Here is a 19,966-nt window from a genome sequence, read left to right on the forward strand (position 1 = left end):
GAGCATGTATAATGCAAGTTGGAATTTAGACTACCTTATGTAATGCATGGCGGAGACAAGAAGGGTTTGGGCATTGAATTCCGAAAGTCTCAAGTAGTCTTGCAATGAATGGCGGGTATTTGATGAACCTATGCAATGCAGATTGGGATAATCAACTACTCTTGTAATGTAAGGCGGAAGCTAGGGCTTGTCATGTATTTGAGAAGCAGAGGTTTGACCTGGCCATGTAATGTATGGTGGAATCCCAAAGGGTTAATGTAATTACTTGTGGAGATTGCACCTTCTCATGTAATATTGTGTGGAATTTTGATGCCTCCATGTACTGACTTCCAGAAATTGAATGAAGTCATGCATATCAAAGCGGGACTTTCATGCAGTTGTATTTCAAGTGGGAAATACCACTTGACCATGCATTTTCAAAACAAAACTTAACTTCACCCTTGCAGTTTCAAATGAAACTTTGCCTTAGACTAACCTTTTTTGGCAACATTTAAAGTTTGATCAACATTTCAAGGCAGAGATTTAATAGAATCTTGCAATTTGAATTGGAAATCCACCTTGCATCAACATTTTTAAGTGAGTTAAGAGGCAATTAGCACTTCTATTCAGGCTTAGAATATTTGTGCGACAATTTCAAACAAGCATTAATTCCATCCTTGCGTTTCTTGCGCTAGAATTCAAGCACTTATGCATTATACTTCAAGTTGCCCCATGCATTGAACTATGAACTTTCTCCTTGCCTTGTAAAATCGCAACTTAGCCCTCATTATACCCTTGCGGTGTAAAAAATCGTGGTTTCATCACTGCCATGTACAAAATTGGAGTTTTGCCATCTTCATGTAGGATTTACGTATTTTGAGCACTTTATGTAAGAAATGGGAACTTACACCTATCCATTTAAAAAATGGGAATGTTCATCACTTCACCATGTCTTTGACGTTTGGGAGTTTAAGCAACTTTGCAATGCAACGTCGGGGATACAAAGGTCAAATACAATATTTGGGCGAAATTGCAAGGAAACCTTACAATTAACTAAAGCAAGGAATCTTGCAACCTCATTTTTCAAGACCTGTCTCTCAATCCCGAACTCACTCTTGGGTTTGTCAAGACAAAACCCTCTCATTCAAAGGCTAAAGACCACAAAATGTTGCCAAGCGAACACTATACTAACAAAACACCTAACGCAGCCAGTGAAAAGAGGGGTCCCCATTTGCAATGTGGCAATGTGTGAAAATGTCACATCAGTATTGTTAGTCATCTCCAATAGACCATGGCAAACAAAGATCAGAAGATATCAAATCTTGAACAGCAGTAGCAAGCGGGCTTTTTTGTTTTATAAAGCCTTTTTTATCATTTCATAGAAATAGACTGCTTTGTTTATCCCTTTCGTTGGTTGGCATGCTAGACTAAGGTGGTAGGTACATCATTGAATAGATCCCTTTTCCCATAATTCAGAAACTTGCAAACATTTATTGAAAGAATATTTAGAGGTAAACCAAATTTAAAAAGAAAAAAATTCAATTCATGATTTTTTAAATATATGTTTTTATGTGTCTATGCCTTGGTTTGCATGGCCTTTTTGTAGGATGTGCCATGGGTGTACCCTGACCAAACTCAGGTCATGAGCTGCACTTGGATCTGCTTGGGACAGGCATGACCCTAGGTATAGGCATATTTGGTAACTCAGATAGGCATTGATACAATGTGATGTCCCCCTTTTGGCTCATTCCAACATCCTTGGAATTTCTAACTTTCTTGGAGAGTGCTAGCATTGTTAGAAAGATATTTTGATAGTGGCAGAGAGTTGTTGGAGCCAACGTGAGTATAATGGTATTGTCTGTGTGTAGATTCGACATTCCAAGAGAACTCCACATTTCTTGGAAACGTTCATCATATTGGGAGTGCACCAAACTTCACATAGATCGATCTCCTATGTACTTAGGGTATTGATGTTGGGGTCATGATTCATATTTTGGGTTGTTTTAATATTTTCTGTAACTTTGGTGGTCGTACAGAAAATAATCAAATTATTAAATAATTAAATATTCAAGTTGTCATTAAGTGGAATATTAGTAGACAGCTTATGTTTAATTATTTAAAAAGGGGTTATTATATGGAGACACAAAAGTGACTTATTTTTTGGCCAAAAGAAAAGTCAAATTAAAAGGTCAGTTCAGCTGGAAATTAAAAGGGTTATGGAAAAAGATATTTTATTAGTTTCAAAATGTGTATAAAGAGGAAAATTGAGAAGGGAAAGGGGTCTCTTATTTCATTTTACAAACCATAGTTTGGAGAAGAGAGCAATTTTTCATCTTCAGCCTAGGATGGAAATCATATGGCGAAATTGGTTTCGACAAAAACCATCCTAGCCAGTTTACAAGTGGATTCACTCAATTTTCATTGAAGAGTTTGTCTAGGTATTTTATTTTTCTAGCTGTGAGACTTCTAATTATATGTATATGTATAATCTTTATATAACTTAGAATGATTGTATAGGGCAAAAGTGTGTGGATAAAGGGGGTGAGGTGAGAAGGGTGTTGATGAATAGGAGATTGAGAGGGCCGAATCACAAATAAGTTTTCCATCCTTGCTAGGTTGTGCTCTTGTAATTCTGCCCTTGCCGTCACGGATCCAAAAGTTTACAAGGGCCATCTTGTGCTTATTGGATGCTGGTAGTAACTGAGGATGAGCATTTTTGCAGGAGATAATATTCTTTTTGCAGAAATAGATTTGAATAAAAATGGGTTGTGTAATTTGCTAATTCTGGAGCGGGTGGTTTCTGGTCTGAGTTGAAAACAAAAAGAATTTGCCTGTATTGTGTTATTTGTGCAAAATCATGGAGTTGAAGATGCCATGATGCAACCAAGCTGTTGGGGTATATTTCTGTTGGGTGATATTTGATTAATGGTGACTGGCTTCAACTGATATAATATCTCTGTTAGTATCTGTGCTTTGTTGATATATTTATATAGTTTGACTTTGAATTTTTGTGTGTCGATGAAATTAAAGGAGCTGGGTGAAGAAAAAGGTGAGATTGGTGTGGAAACAAAATTCTTATGATATCAGGTTAAGAATGTTTCTGAGTTGATGCTCAGTTTAAGGTTGGTGCCTTGGATAATCGGAGTTGGTGCTTCGAAAAGAGTTGGTGCTCACTTCTGTAACCTTGGGTTGGTGCCCATTTTTTATAAATGGAAGCTATTTGATGCTGTGGTTTTTTACCCGAAAGGGTTTTCCATGTGAAAAAATTGGTGTTATTGAATCCTTTTTTATTCTTTGCATGTTATTCTATGTACTTTCATATTTTTAATAAGGGTCTAAAAATCTGGAATACTGATTCACCCCCCCTCCCCCCCTCTTAGTGTGTGCTTCTCACCACCAACGTATGGATCACCAAAAATGAAAATTTGAGCAATCATCATGTGAGGCTGCTCGAACCATTGTAGAGGATCCCAAAATATGCACAAAAGATTGTTTGATGGTCAAATTCCTTGGTAAAGATCCATTATTTCCTAAGCGAGATTAAGATTTTGGCATGATCTTGGCAAAAAGAGGAGTGGGAGACAATATTCAAGAGTGACTGTTATAACTTATAAGTGAGATTAAACTTAATAAATAACACATTTATTGAATAAATAAATTATATAATTAAAATTAATTATTATTACTTAATAAATAAATTTAATGAATCAATTTATATTAAATTTTTTTTAAAACGTCCAATCTTAAATGAAACTATAAAATTGTTTGCAGCTAAACTAACCTAAACAATAAAAATAAAATTTAACCTAAATTAAACTTAAGGGTGGAACATCTTCATGGAATTGAAAAATAAAATTAAAAGTTTACTCTTCATGCCTAGGACAGTTGCATGCAGGTGAAAGCACATGACTTGCATTCCACCTCCTTTAATGAGTAAGCTTTAAATATAAATATTTCCCCAAAATCAGTTGGTTGCAGCTGGAAATGAAGATATGGCTGCAAAAACAAATAAGAATTATTGAGTTGACTGGTATTTTATGCAGAAGTGGGCAGAGGCCTGCTATTTAATGCAGAAGCAGGCAAAGGCTTCCAAAAAAGGTAGAATGCCTTAAAATGAATAACAAGAAAAGCATGTAAAACCCTAGGTGGATGAAAAAATCGTGGGTTGAAGTCAAAATTGGAAATAAAAGGTCAAAAATCATTAGAACCTGTGACTACAACGATTTAGGTGTTTTTATTGTGACTTTTTTGTGATTATGCAGAAAAAATTCAGTACGAGAAGGTTGACTGTGATTTATTTTAAAAATTGCAAAAATCAATGATTTGCAGCTTCTGCTTCTATGGTTTTAATAGTCTGTTTTGCCTCCAGTGTCATGTAAATACAACTTTCTTCTAAGGTCAACCATTTGTACATGCCATCATGTTGTCTGTCTGTTCAAAGCCTCGACACAGATTAAAATTGTTATCATGACATAGAAACTTTGTTCAGTGTGGAGATTGACTGTGGTGGTTGAGAGATGCCTGGGCATCTCTTGACCATCATGGGAACCTTGGGGAACAGCACTAATGCCCCCTACAGAGGGGTGCACCTGGGAAGCCTCCACCTAGAGGTGGCAGTGGAGGGCAGGGAGAGGATGTTTCCTCCCTGGACCACTCTTGAGATAGTACAGTTATATTTTACAATGCAAAAGAAATGCTGGATCCTGAAGTGATTTATCTTCCCAGTTTCGAAGACTTTGCAGTGGATGAATCGCCTTTGCTGCAGATTCTATACTCTTTGAAAGCGTGGTAAGATATATGTTATCTGTAATTTGTACTGATAGACAAAAGCAAAAACTTCTTCCCATCATACCATGACCAGAATTTATCTTTGGTACTATTGTTATATTCATGGTTAAAATTGAGAGCATACTGTATTTCAAAAGTTAGTCAAGATGGAATCTTTAATTGATAGTGATACTCTTTTAAGGAGTGCCCACTGCATCAATATGTCTTTCTGTAGATGGATCATTATATGCAGAATTTTTATCCTGTGCATGTTGAAATAAAATATGGCTTTTGCAGGTAGTTTTCTAGGAACTTAATATTTATTTTAGTGTTCTTTTATATACACATGCTAATTTTGTGGTTGCCACTTGAAATTAGGTCTTACACTATTTGGAAACACTAAGACCTCATCAACTACTTGGCCAAATGCTTTGCACTGCTTTCAGAGCTGCTGCAGATACTTTGAATCAGACAGACTTTGGTAGGTTGAAACAGATGGTGTTAAGGGTTGAACAATTATACCTGACTATTGCTTCCTATTTGAAACCTTTCCAAGGTTAGTCTTCTATTTCTGTACCTAATTTTTCTGTATTTAGGGTATAGACTTATGTTTAGTTCATATTTTCTTGCCATTAGATGATCTAAAGATTGACTTGAAATAATCAAGAATGATCATAAAATAATCGTTTATAATGCATTTTGCTGGATTCTGTAATGTATTTACTAAGATATGGTTTATGAAACATTAAATTTATGCTCTCGAAATTACATAACCATGTTTTGAGATCTATGACTAAACCCTGCTTTGAACTGTGGGAAATCTAGGACTACATGTTAGCCGATAGGCTGTTATATTCTTCAAGAGTTTCTCTAGTGTTAGTGTTGTGAGTTCGCATAGAATCATATTCATTGCCATAAGAACAAATTAGTGTAATCATGTTTCGAATTAAACTATACCCCATTGGAACGTTAAGGCAGTCACAAAGGATTATGATACTAGGATGTCAATGGAAGCTAATTGATCTTCCTCTTCTGCTGCTTCCTTCTAATCAAGCATTCCCCTACAAGCTTGAACCTCATCATCAGTGTCCTCAAACAACTCATCTTCTGCATGTAGATTAATCGATTCCTTTGTCTGAATCAAGCCCCCAATCTTTGATTGATTCCAAAGTTGTAGGATACGCCACCCACCTCACCTGGCATGCATATTGCCGTACTTGGTATGTATAGAATATGGTATGACGTTAAAATGATGTGGATACCATACCGGAATGTGTCCAAAAAGGGGCATATTTTCAGCCGCACCTGATTTGTAGGGATTTAGATGCCCTTAATCTTAAAATTAATTTCTGTGAAACCCAAAATTTATGGAGAAAAAACCAGTTTTATTTGAAATGGTCAAAGGTAGTGCATTAACCTTAAAAGAGATTGCAACATGTTAAGTTAGATCCATGTTAAATTTAATGGTTTAAACAGGGCAGAGAACACCACTTGTTTGAATTTTCAATTCCACCCTCAAAAAGTATTCCAAGCCCTTCTCTTATGCCATTTTGCTGCCCGCTTGTGAATTTGTTACTCTGCTGCTTGGAAAAAAACGAAAAAGTGAAACAAGGAACGAGTGCATGTATTTTTTATGTTTTTGCCACAGGAGAGTCTGAGGCAAAAAATTGCAAGTCTGACATAGAGATGTGGCTACTTTTTTGACAAAAATTGGGCAAGTTGAAAGATGTTGTAGTCTAGACTTGACTCACAAGTCTTATTGACTCATTGTGTATCAAATGATTTGTGATTCATGCTGAGTCTGGGTAATTCCATGTGACTTTTCAAACTATGCTAATGCTAAACGCATTGCATCAAACAATGCAAAGACCAAACTTTAATATGTTATAGTCAAAATGATGATTACATTCAAAATTTAAATGCATTTTGCCTATGGTCCAATCTCTCTAATTGTTGTGACCATTTCACACATCACCCCATCAAAATGGGGACCCCCCTTTTTTTTTTGAGTCTTAGCTGCTTAGTCTAGTCGCTCTCTCCTTTTGCAGGATGAAATGAGTAAGTTTGTAGAGTTTGGGTCCAGCTAAAGGTCTAAAAAAATTGCTAGTAGCGACAATCCACAAGTTCAAGGTTGCAGGTAAGCTCCAATTGTTTCAGTTTTCTTTAGTCGAAGTTGTTTCCAAGAGTCTTCATCTCATAAGCTTGAAGGGAGAGAATGAATCAAGGTGATATGCAAATGAGCAATTTTAAGATGTCAAATCACCTTAGTCTCCAAGCCTCAAAATCACACTTCATGTTGAGTGATAGATGAGCGAATTTTTCCCTTGAGTACATTGTTTGAGAATAGGTGTAAGTATGAGTTTGAGCGTTTGAATGAATTATTCCAAGGATTGAATTCTTGTGCAATGTAATGATCAATAAGCTCATTTGTAATCCACCTCATCTCTAAGTCTTCCCTAGTTATTTTTAACTTCATGACTTGATAACTTGAAGCGAACTTCATGAGTGAGAGATTTGGAGCAAATTTCATGTTTGAAAGGTATGGAGCGAACTTCATGAATGCGGAGATTGGAAAGAATTTCACTATTCAAGCATTCATGAATGCGGAGATTGGAAAGAATTTCACTATTCAAGCATTCATGAATGAGATTGGCGATGAAGGAATGAAGTGAAGGATTTGAGAATTCTTACTTCATGAGTTGCACTTTTGGAGCGAATTTCCTACTTCATGAGTTGGGGTATTGGAGCGAATTTCACCTTCAAGGCTTCATGAGCAAAATGGAAAGATAAAGAGATGAAGGAATCACTCACTTCATGTTCAAGCATTCACAAGCGAACTTCATGACTTGCCATCTTGGAGCGAACTTCATGAGTTCATGTTTTGGAGCAAACTTCATGCTTGAGAGAGTTGGAGCGAACTTCTTCATGTTGAAAGTAGAAGAATGAGGGAAATTCGAAAAGCGCCTACTTCATGATCAAACACTCAAGAGCGAGCTTCATGAGTTCAACATATGAAGCGAATTTCCTACTTCATGAGTTGGGGTATTGGAGTGAACTTTATGAGTTCACATTTTGGAGCGAACTTCATGACTTGACATCTTGGAGCAAACTTCATGAGTTAAGCTTTTGGAGCGAATTTTATACTTCATGAGTTCACATTTTGGAGCGAATTTCATACTTCTTGAGTTCACATTTTGGAGCGAATTTCATACTTAATGAGTTGATGATCTCAAGCGAACTTCATGAGTTGACAAGTTGGAGCGAATTTCATGTTGGAGACATATGAAGCGAACTTCATACTTCATGAATCAAGAAAGTGGAGCGAATTTCATGCAAAGCTGAACTTCATGAGCTAACAATTTGGAGCAAAATTCATTATCAAAGGTAGAGGAACGAACTGAAGTATGAATGCACTTTATGAATTTGGATATTAAAGCGAACTTCATGAGTTGGTTATTAGGAGTGAAATGCACTTCATGAGTTGACAAAATGGAGCGAAGTTCATATGATGTTTTAAAAATTAACTAATGCATGACTTTAGCACCCAAAACAAATTTGAAATCAATCAAAATGTAGGTCAGCCTAAGGTAATTTGTTATTTTGTTTTGATTCGCCTATAAGAGAAGGTTTAAAATATTCATTTCAACATCAAATCAAACATTTCATTCCTTCTCCCTTGAGCGAATTTCATCAGCAAGCAATCTGTAGTGAACTTCATCAACAGTTAGCAAATTTTAAAGTGCAGATCAGCGAAACTCAGTAAGAAAGGGCGAATTCAATCATTGTCAATAGCAAAAGAGCAGCAACAGCATCTTTCAAGGGCGAATTTAGGCAGGTTGGAGGGCGAATTTCATCCTTCAGCAGCAGAAGATTGAAGAGACAGCAAACCCTTGAGCATTAGCAGTCACATCATTAATTAGTTTTTGAAGTTGAAGTTCAGAAATCAGAAGTAAGTGCATTATTTAGACTGATGTAAAGTTAGGAGCAGGTTTGATTTGAGATTGATAGTCATTTTCTTGAAGTAAATCAAACCTTCTTAATGCATATAATGAATAAGATCAGTCTTATTTAGCAATCGGTTTCGCATTTAAGGTGTAAAACTCATTTCATAGTTAAGTAAATAGGCTTCATTGTATCACCACTTTTCTAACTTGCACATCTCTTATAGGTGAAGGATGGCAGCTTTGAAACCAAACAAGACCCTCTCCCGACAAGCTCTCATCAAGGAAGATTTAGAGGGAAGTGCATTCGAAAGCAGGATCATGTCGAATTGGAGCAAAGTAGGAGACACTAATATTGGGAAGTTCGACACAAAAAAGTTCCGCCACCCGTCATACATCAATGAACCTATAGCTACCGCCAAGAAGATGATCGAAAGTGGGATCATAAATGCAGCTGGCTTTCCTCCCATGGTGCAATGCTACAAGCTCATTGTAGAATGTGCTCAACACTATGACTCTGACTCAAGGAGAATTGTGACGAAGGATGGGACAGTGCTCGCATATCTCTCGAAACAGCAATCAGCGAGACATTCCATCTACCCGAGCCCAAAGATATGATCTACATAAGCTTATCAGCTTATGACGATGATCCAGATGCTTGTGCGAAGATCATCGACAAATTTTGGTTGAAGAAGAACAGAGGTGGAAGAAGCAGATGGCCCAATAGACTGCATAGGATAGATTTCAACGAAGAATACAGAGACTTCATCACCTTACTCCATCGATTGGTTGGTGCACCTGAGGCTTCATACTTTGAGGATTGGATGTTCTACTTCTTTGAGACTGCTACCCGTGACAAGAAGGCAATCAATTTGGCAAGACTCATTAGCAACAACATTGATAAACAATTAAGGAGTCTAATGGGCACCAAAACGTTCTATATGAGCTCCTATGTCATATACTCCATTGCGAGAAATTTTGAGTATTCGGGACTCATGTACACAGGCATAGTTGGAAGGAGACATGGAGAGATCAAAGTGGTGGATATCACAAGGCAGCTTCAAGGTGGATCGCAACAGAGACTCTCTCCAGAAGCACAAGCATTGGTAGAACCATAGATGCAAATATCGGCCAAATCACAATTTATCGCGAGGCAAATGGCCGGCTGATTTAATCGGAGAATTTTCAAAAAATCGCAGATTTTCGGCCAAAAAAATCGGGGTTTTTTCTAAATAAATCGCGATTCAAAAACGAAAAATCGCGCCTTTGTAAACCATCCCAAAACCCTAAAAGTAAAAAAGAAAATAACATAAGGTGGGAGTCGAAAAAAAAAGGGCGATTATTCTCCTAATCGCGCAACTGTTCCCATGGCCGACGCCCTATGCCTGACGCCTAATGTGCGATTTTTTTGTCGACATCCTACACCCGATGCCCGACACCATTCACCATTTTTCTCAAGTTTTTTAAAACTTGCAATTTTTTTTTTGCATATATGTAAATAATATAATTATAAAATAGTTTTAAATTAAAAATATAGAAGACATATATGTTATTTAAGTTTATACTGTTATTTTCATATATAAACTTAAATAATATGTATATTGTTAAATTTAGTACTAAAACTTGAATAAGATATATAGTATATATTGTTAAATTAATTACTAAATTGAAATATATTATTATATACTGTTATATATAAACTTTAATAACAATATATATATAATAGTATATATTTCAATTTAATAACAGTATATAAAGTGTTCTATAAATTTAGTGTATATATGTGTTTTTTAGAATATTTTAAGAAATTATATATTTTCAAATGTTCGATAATTTTGCCAATTTATTGCCGATTCCCAATTTTTAAAAAATTTTCAGCCAAAAGTTTAATTGCCAATTAAGATATTTACATCTTTGGGTAGAACAACATGGTGCATGGTTCATCTAGTTCCTGAGGTCTACATCAGAGTTCAAGGATCTCCTGTTCCTCCCTACATGTTACCGCGCTACCTAACGAATAGAGTGGTGCTACTCGAGGTGGGGAGACAATTATTGGCATACATCAAGGCCTATAGACACAAGCACGAAGCCGACATTTCTTTCCCTATCACACTTGGAGATTCCATTGAATCATGCCCATCCATTCATGCAGCAAAAGATGCCGAACAAGAATTAACACTACATTCACTCAAACCATTCACAACTAGAGATTGCTTTGATCCATATGGTAAAGTGAAAGAAGTCCTGGGAAGAAAGAATGGACATCGCTGGCATCTTGAAGACTATTGGATGAACATTCAAAATGATGTGGAGGTAAAAAAGAAGATGTATTCCAGACTACCTCTCGATTTCATCAGGGAAGGCAAGTTGTTTCATGTAGCTGATCAAATTCAAGACAGTAGTAGATATCTCCAAGGAGCCTATGCCAAAGAAGATAAAGAGATCAAATTCAAATGGGCAGATATAGAAATTGATGACTTGAAAGAATTAACGAAGCTAGTCTTGGAGTACACTCGCATATGGATAGATGTACAACACCAAAAGTTGAAAAAGAAGAATATAGCACCGACATTCCACTTAGAAGAAAGGGCAAATGATGAAGTTGAAGCTAGTGCAAGTGGGAGTGCACATCAATCATCTCAATCAAGAGGATCAAAGAGAAAGGAAGATCGTGGTGAAAAGGAATCCTCAAGGAAGAAGCATAAATCAAGTGCGAGTCATCCTTCTTCCAGACAAGAAGAACAAAGGATGGAAAAGGAGTCCAGTCAAGGAGCCAATGAATCAGCAGAGTCTACAGTCCACAATGATAAAGGCAAAGAAAAGGCGTCTCAAGAACAATAAGAACTCACTCATCTCATTCAAGAGATCGAAGAAGGCTGAGAAGATAACGATGAAACTGCTTCACCACCTAGAGATGAACAAATGTATGTAGGAGCACAAATTCAAGAAGGAAGATCTTCTATTCCGAAATGGTTAAAAGAAAGATTAGCTCAAGAGGTGATAGAAGTTGAGGACGAACAAACATATGATATAGCAAGTCTTCTAAGCCAAACTCAAGAAGCTATTGAGAAGAGGAAAGCTACGAAGATGTCAAAGGTGATTAGAGATGATTTGGGATCAAGAAAGTTGCAAGTAGCCACTCCAAGAGTTGAGAAGTACGAAGGAGAGATCGCAACTGATGAGTATGATATGGAGACTATTGATTTAGGTCCACTCACCTCCGAGCAAGCTATTGGTGATGCGACTGATTCATTGAAAGTAGTCAATGACATGTTGAGAGCTGAAATAGAAAAGAATAGAAGATTGGAAAATGAAATAAATGCGTGGAGGGATTATGTCCAGCAATTTCAACAACCATTGAGGCATCAGAGTCCAGTAGCCACACCACCTCCCTTGCTTCCTCCAGAATCAATTGATCATATGGAGAAGATGAGGAACTCCGCACAATTGATGGATGCATGGATAGAGGATTCGTATACTAGATTTAGCAAATTCATGAAGAACATAATGAAGAGACTCGACGCGGTCGTAAAAGTCCTTGGGAGAACTCATGTTCTCATAGAAGCCTCCGAAGCATTTGCTCATGCTAGAGATGTCATCAATCTGGTACTTCAAGTAATCAGGAAAACACCGAGAGAAGTCCTATCAAGAGAGAAGATAAGGAGAGAAGGAACAACACCTAGCCTTTTACAATGGAGTAGCTTACTTCGCATGAAGAAGATCATCTTTGAGGAGATTGGAAATGGGTGTAGTCAAGTTCAAGATGATATTCACTGAATCCATTATACGATAGTAGAAGTAGCACATATTGTTTTGGAAAGAAAGATTGATCCCGGAACGATTATAGAAGCTAAGGAGTTGGAGGAAAGAATAAGAGCTATCCTCCATGGGACTGATGGAATGATCACCAAGGAACAATTGAATAATATACTCGAGTTTGTAGTCTTAGCAAGCAAAACTCGAACTCAAACCTAAATGGGAGGATGCCTTTGTCAAAGCTTTCGATGAGGTCATGCACATGGAGGAGCAGTTGAAGTCTCTACTTGAGATCCCGATGACGGAGATAGATGATATGGTGACTAGATTTATCGAATATGTCGAGGAACGTGAGAAAGGGAACCGGATTCTAGAAGACAGTTTGTTATGATCCTATTTGGCATTTCATTTCCCTCTCGATTTTTGTGTCGGCACATGCTATTTTCTCATTGGTTAATTTTGTGGTGATGTTTATCTAGATAGGGTTTCATTTGTATCAAACCCTAATTAGGGTTTAGGTTTCAAGATCTTGGCCCTTGATCTTCATTCGATCTCGGCCCTTCATTGTACTTGGGAGTTCTATATAAACTCTACTCATTTCATTTGTAAAGGTTAATAGAATAGAATAAGATTAAGAGAAATGGGAGAGAGAAATAGGCTAAGGTGATAGAATAGTGACAAGAGAAAGACTTGAAGAATTGTTGTTGTTTGGCTATTGGATCAATAAAACATTGAAGTTATGGTGTTTTTACTCAATACTTGAAGTCTATTGCATGGTTCTTCATCGTCTCAAGTCAATCTTTGATTTTAGTTTAAGCATTAGATTAAATGATGGAATGTTGCACTTGATGTATTGTGAAGCTCGTTATCCATACCACTAGCTTTCTTGCTGATTGTAAGTTAGCCTTGTGTGGTCAACTGGAACCTTTGAAATTGCTTAAGTTCGATTATTACTCAATCATTGATACGCATTCAACTAATGGTATCTATGCTTGGTGATGATTTGAAAACCTCCAGACATCCTTAGAAGATTGCACTAGTTCTAGTGGAGTTGTTCATGTATGGCTATGCTATAACTAGTTGAGTTTCACTTGTGTCATTCTTCATCCATTCATTTTTAGGATAGCTTAGAACCTCTCTAAACCCCTATCTTTTGCATTTTTTGATAATCATTCAATAGTACTAGGAAGAAACTTCATTGCATATCATTCCCAAAGTCCTTCATGAAATTTTTTGTAACCACAAATGCCCCTTGATGAAACAGCAATTACAACGACCAACTGAACTTATCCACACGTAGTGACCCTACATTCATGAACCTTGGAGTCTTCTCGAATGATCCTTAAGCCAATCTTCACCATCCGAGAGATTTTGTTCAAGAGAGGATAAGATACTTAAGGTATTTTATTCCTGTGTTCGCATGTACCTAAAAAACACATCAACAGTAATCATCCCCAAACTTCATTCCAAACTCCTCATCACTAGATCAATTGGACTCCTCGAGGTCAAGTTCCACCAAACCAATACCAACCAACCCTTTTAATGCCACATCATCATCTAGTTCATTTGCCTCTACTTCCCTTTGGGTTCTTGAACTCTCCTTGTACTTGTAACTATGTTGTAGTTAATGAGATGCAAGACACTATGTACAACTAAAAGCTTCTTTGCCCTCCTAAAGGTAAGCTTGTTCCTCTTAATAGGGAGGACAAAGCTATAAGTCGACCACTTTTTTTTAGCAGTAGAAAGTAGAAACCTAACAATAGATGAATGGCTAGTGTGATTGTCAAAGAATAAGTACCATGCATAGTTCAACATGGAAATTGCTCCTCTTGTGCCATAGATTCCCTATTTAGCTTGGTGTCTTTTGTATATTCCCCAAGGGTGGCAAATTTTTTCCACTTTTCTATGAATGATGATGACATCCTCTACATTGTACACAATCCTAATAGCCTTCATGAACCCTATCTTCACCTTAGAATCTAGCATAGGGGCAATTATACCAAGCCTTTGGATGTACAACTTTGGGTTTAATCCATAAGCAATCATGTGCAAGAGAGTGTTGAGCTTCTCCCACATCTACTGAATGATTGGCCAAATATGTTAATGATAGAATTGCAATGTAGGGTTTTTCTCTATACGTTGACATTCATTTGGCCAAGAAAACTGCCAATGCGTACATCTCTCCAAGGTTAGGTGCATTAACGTCCCCATATTTGACAACTCTAAAGATTGGAGCAATGATAGAGAATATATTTTGCATCAGCCCAAAATTTGTTACTTTTCAACACTTACTCTCTTTTTGCTAACTTCGAATCAAGCCATCAATTCCACCCTTGTATTGTAACCATTATTAGTTGTAATGCCTCTTACAACTCAAGTGTTCCCTTCAAGAGAATGAAGTATGATACATATCTAGTCTCCACAAGTTTCAATTCTTATATTTTGGACAAGGTTTGGAATAGTGCATGTGTAGTGTGTTATTTGTAGATAAACATCTACAGATCTTTAGCATCATGAACAACTTGTTTGATCTGGTCAATTGTGTCCATTTCCTTGAGTGCATTATTCATGGCATGCACACAAGGAGTCCACCGAATGTCTAAAAAAGTCTCAATCAACTTCCCCTTAGCTTTGCACATAGCTCTAGTTGTCCTAGTCACATTGTTGCAGGGAGATGAAGACATCGAATAAGGTCTGACTCCACGAAGCCCTAGACCATAGGTACAAAGGATTTGAAACCCTAGGTCGCAGGATGCAGAATACAAATGCTGGTTGCAGATCTGAAACACCACAGTTGCAAACAAAAACCAGAAATCCGTGGGCACGAAAAAAACAACAAAAAAAATGCAGCACCCAAACTGCCCACGAACACGGGTCCATGAACCCACAAAAATTTCGAATTATAGCTCCAAAAGAGCCCACAAAATTCTGCAAAGATTTCAACAAAACCTCCAACGATTTATAAAAAATTGAAAAAACAAATTTCTGGAAAAAATTTCAGAGAAGAGGTTACAAATATTTTTCTCAAAAAATTCGCCAAATTTTATGAAATCCCATTGGCCTGCTCTAGTATTTGATGAAGACATCGAATAAGGTCCGACTCCACGAAGCCCTAGACCGTAGGTACAAAGGATTTGAAACCCTAGGTCACAGGATGCAGAATACAAATGCTGGTTGCAGATCTGAAACACCACAGTTGCGAACAGAAACCAGAAATCCGTGGGCACGAAAAAAACAACAGAAAAAATGCAGCACCCAAACTGCCCACGAACACGGGTCCATGAACCCACAAAAAATTGGAATTATAGCTCCAAAAGAGCCCATGAAATTCTGCAAAGATTTCAACAAAACCTCCAACGATTTATAAAATATCGAAAAAACAAATTTCTGGAAAAAATTTCAGAGAAGAATTTACAAATATTTTTCTCAAAAAATTCGCCAAATTTTATGAAATCCCATTGGCCTGCTCTGGTATTTGATGAAGACATCGAATAAGGTCCGACTCCACGAAGCCCTAGACCGTAGGTACAAAGGATTTGAAACCCTAGGTCACAGGATGCAGAATACAAATGCTGGTTGCAGATCTGAAACACCACAGTTGCGAACAGAAACCAGAAATCCATGGGCACGAAAAAAACAACAGAAAAAATGCAGCACCCAAACTGCCCACGAGCACAGGTCCATGAACCCACAAAAATTTCGAATTATAGCTCCAAAAGAGCCCACGAAATTCTGCAAAGATTTCAACAAAACCTCCAACAATTTATAAAATATTGAAAAAACAAATTTCTGGAAAAAATTTCAGAGAAGAAGAGGTTACAAATATTTTTCTCAAAAAATTCGCCAAATTTTATGAAATCCCATTGGCCTGCTCTGAGAGCTTGTTAAAATATTCGATATTCTATTTTAATCAAACAATGGAGCGAGAACTCTATATAGAGAATTTACAAGAGACGATGTTTCTAAAAGAAACAATCCTAATCAGAAGCTGAAAAATAGAAAATAACTAAAGATGACTAAGATGACTAAGATGACCATTAAAGAAACATTGCAATATTCTAATTTAACTTGCACATATGCTTTTAAGCTATTTTCTCCAGATTTGCATGGAAATGGATGATGGCATCAAATATGGATATGGTATCAAGATCCCCTTATGCAAATATGGCTAGATATGACAATTAAAAAAATATACATATATTCAATTATTCAAACAACAAATGGGTAGAGGACACTCATGCACACACCCACACAAAATTTTATGTTATGTTAAGGTTATTGTGCCCTTGAAGGTCATAACTTGGGCTTGGTGGCTATGTTTGCTCCCATTGGCTGCCCTGGGATCCCGTGATGGGCATTTGCCCCTCGACCCTACTTCCTCCAGACTCATGTTCTAGTTGAAAAAATATAAATTGTTTTGTGTTGTGCCAGATGGAAAAACAACCTTTTTCCCCACTTGGAACTTGAGGACTTGATTTCCATTTATACTTGTGGTTTGTCCAGTCAATCCTGATTCCAAGTAATGCTACAATGGTATTTGAAGTTGTTTTGACTCTAGATATTTTGTTCCTGATAACGTGCTATTTTTCAATTATTTTTAAATTGTTTGTTTTGCTGAGTTTTGGCATAGAGTTTGGGGGTAAATTTGGCTTAACTAGTGCAAGTCCTAACACTCTGCTTAGAGTATACACCATAGAAGCAAGGGAAATAAAGCACAATTCGCATTTAATTGGCTCCTGATGCGTGTGTCATGCTGGATCAAATTGGCATGGCTTTGATCTGGTCAAACCTGGGATTTTCATTTTTTTGAAAAAAGTGGGTTATTCCATAACCTGCATTTTTTCACACCTCTGCCCCCCCTTTGATAAAAAACTGTTTTTTGGGTTTGGAGTAAAATTTGCTGTTACTTCCCCCTTTTTTAATACTGCTATGATATATACTTAACATGAGAAAGGTCACATTTAGATGTTATACACTAAATGCAAATACTAATGATATTTCAGAATGCACACTTAGAGATGACGTTTCAAATCATGAATACCTAGTTTTTCTTTAATTTTTAATAGAATACTGTCAGCTGGGACAATATGGATAACTTCTAGGAGGAGAATTTTGCTATCATTGGGTAGTTAGGATTATGAAACATTTATTATATTTTTGGAATGTTGCAACTTTTTGGATGTATGGGTTAGCACTTATATCTTGTTTGCTTGAACATAGACAAACGTATTTGCAGGTAGGAATTCACCTATATACTTTTTGGGTTAATTAGTAAACGATGAAGATAAAAGACATGTAGGATTTTCACGGAGGGCCTTAGCAATAAAGGTCTTCTATTGTTACAATGTCAAACTTCTAGTCTGAAAGTTGGACAAGAAGTCTATTGGTAAAGGAAATGGAATAAAATGCCTGTATGAGTTAACTTAATACTTTTTTTTCTATATGATCATTTATGTACCTTTTTGTTAACATTAAAAGCTTTTCACAAATTCTTTTTTGTTGCTACTTCAAGAAATCTTATTTTCGCAGTGTGCTTTTGTTAGAGGGACAAATATCTGAAGATCCGGAAGATTTGCATGGTGATCTGCAACGACTATGTTCTGTTTTTGAACAAATAGAAAGATTACTGTTTTTTGCAGCATCTCTTCACCAAAAATTATCTCGTGTTCCCCGCCTTGCGACAGTCATCTTTAATGATCTCTTTAAGCATTCAATGGACAAAAACCAGAACCCAGTGCATGATCTTGACGAGGTACCATTTGGACAAACACTAATATTATTTCCTGACTCTTAACATGCTATTGGTTGAACATACTAGATTGCTAGATAATTTATGGTGCATCTTGGGTGATTGTTTTTAATTTTCAGGAGTTCCGCATTGAGCAGTTTGTAAGAATGTATGAAAGAGATTCTGTGGCAGCTATTTTCTCTCCACCTACTCCTAGTCAGTCATGGAGGAAAGTATTGAGTATGGGAAACTTCCTTAATGGGCATGAGCCTCAATCACGGGAAGTGGTTTTTTCACTCTATGACAGTACGGGTCATAGACATTATGGAGGCGAGAGTCTGGAAAGCACAAGTACAGGTTTACAAACTCATATGATGTATACATGTGGAACGTCAAATGATTTACAAGTTGCACTTTCCGTGACATCAAGTGACTAACTTAGATGCATTACATGTGTTTGTACTAATGTAGAATCATTGATGCGTCATTTATTGTGTTGTTACGATTCTTTTACTTCAAATATACTATAGTCTCATTCGAAGTGCTCATGCATTAAACCTGATAAGTAATGATATCCAGCCATGTGTGTTGTATATGGGATACCTTTTACTATTGGGTTGAGAGCACTTCCAGGCTACAGGCAGGCGAAGCCAATATTTTACAGTTTGAAGTAGTTTTTTAAATATTGGAAAATTCTTTATCCTTGTATGAATGTTCATCATAAATGGGATGCTGTATTAAAAATGCTTGAAAGACATTCAGGCAAACTTAAAGATGCGCCCATACAAAAATAAATCTCTCTAATTGGCGCTCATAATTACTAAGCGTTTGAATTTTCTTGGCAACTTTTTAGTAGAAGTGTTTAATTGCCTACACTAATGGATATAGTTAAGGTCAACTGATGTTGTGTTAGTTAGAATCCCGTTTGATTTTTGTGTAGGATTTTTTATTAATAATTATGGTTTCTTATATCCTCGAAAGTTTTTAATTTTTTTTAATTTTTTTTTTAATAATTTCTATTTATCTTTCTGAAAATTCCCCTTGCAGTGTACTTTCATGTTAGATACCATTAATTTTCTTTCACCTTAAATACTATTTGACTTTTTGATAGGATTTGTTATGTTGCTTTCCTAGGTTTATAGTGCATTCCGTAGTTACATATTATAGCTGATTATAGCTAATTGGCTTTTTTATAGGATTTGTTATGTGGCTTTCCTAGGTTTATAGTGCATTCTGTAGTTACATACTATAACTGATGATAGCTAATTGGAATGGCTTAAAAACTTATTATAGTATGTTTTTGAGTTATCTTTTATACGAGGAAAATAAGTTATTTTGTTATTTATAAAATATAATAATAATATAATACAATTATTGTGTGTTAATGCATATATCCAATATACCTTAGAAATTTAGATTATTATAATATTTTTTGATATTTTTATGAATTTGGGATTTAATTCATTATATATATATATAAAAGGCAAGAGTCTGGCTTAATTATATTACTATAATAAGTAAACGTACATAGGATTTAAAACATTGCAACTTAAAACTGGCAATAAGCAAAGTTGCCAGATAGCAGCAAGACTAAAACATAACAGGAAACCTACTAACCCCCGAATAGTAGTTGCACAAATAGATTTAAAACTATTTCCCAGAACTTCGAGCACTAGATGCAGAGCAAAGTGAAAGTTGGAAAGTCTAATATATTAAATAAAGTATGACAACTAATTATATTTGAATGGTGGTCGTAATATTAAATAATCAAATTATAAGTAGAAACAAAAAGCAT

The 19,966-nt window shown here is 36.3% G+C and overlaps 1 protein-coding gene across 7 annotated transcripts in view; it reads left to right on the forward strand.

The window, feature by feature from the left end:
• Positions 1 to 18,988, forward strand: part of LOC131071205 (uncharacterized) — a 199,843-nt gene extending 180,855 nt beyond the window's left edge. For 6 of the 7 annotated variants that reach the window (XM_058006934.2, XM_058006936.2, XM_058006940.2 and 3 more), the window contains 3 exons: positions 5,125 to 5,302; positions 17,987 to 18,195; positions 18,312 to 18,988. In XM_058006934.2, coding sequence (XP_057862917.2) covers positions 5,125 to 5,302; positions 17,987 to 18,195; positions 18,312 to 18,608 — 684 coding nt within the window. In that variant the 3' untranslated portion in view covers positions 18,609 to 18,988. Of the gene's footprint in view, positions 1 to 5,124; positions 5,303 to 17,972; positions 18,196 to 18,311 lie in introns of those variants that run through there. The other variant, XM_058006942.2, reaches the window with a different exon arrangement.
• Positions 18,989 to 19,966: the final 978 nt, after the last annotated feature.

The sequence above is a fragment of the Cryptomeria japonica genome, chromosome 7, assembly GCF_030272615.1.
Source record: "Cryptomeria japonica chromosome 7, Sugi_1.0, whole genome shotgun sequence".
NCBI lineage: Eukaryota > Viridiplantae > Streptophyta > Pinopsida > Cupressales > Cupressaceae > Cryptomeria > Cryptomeria japonica.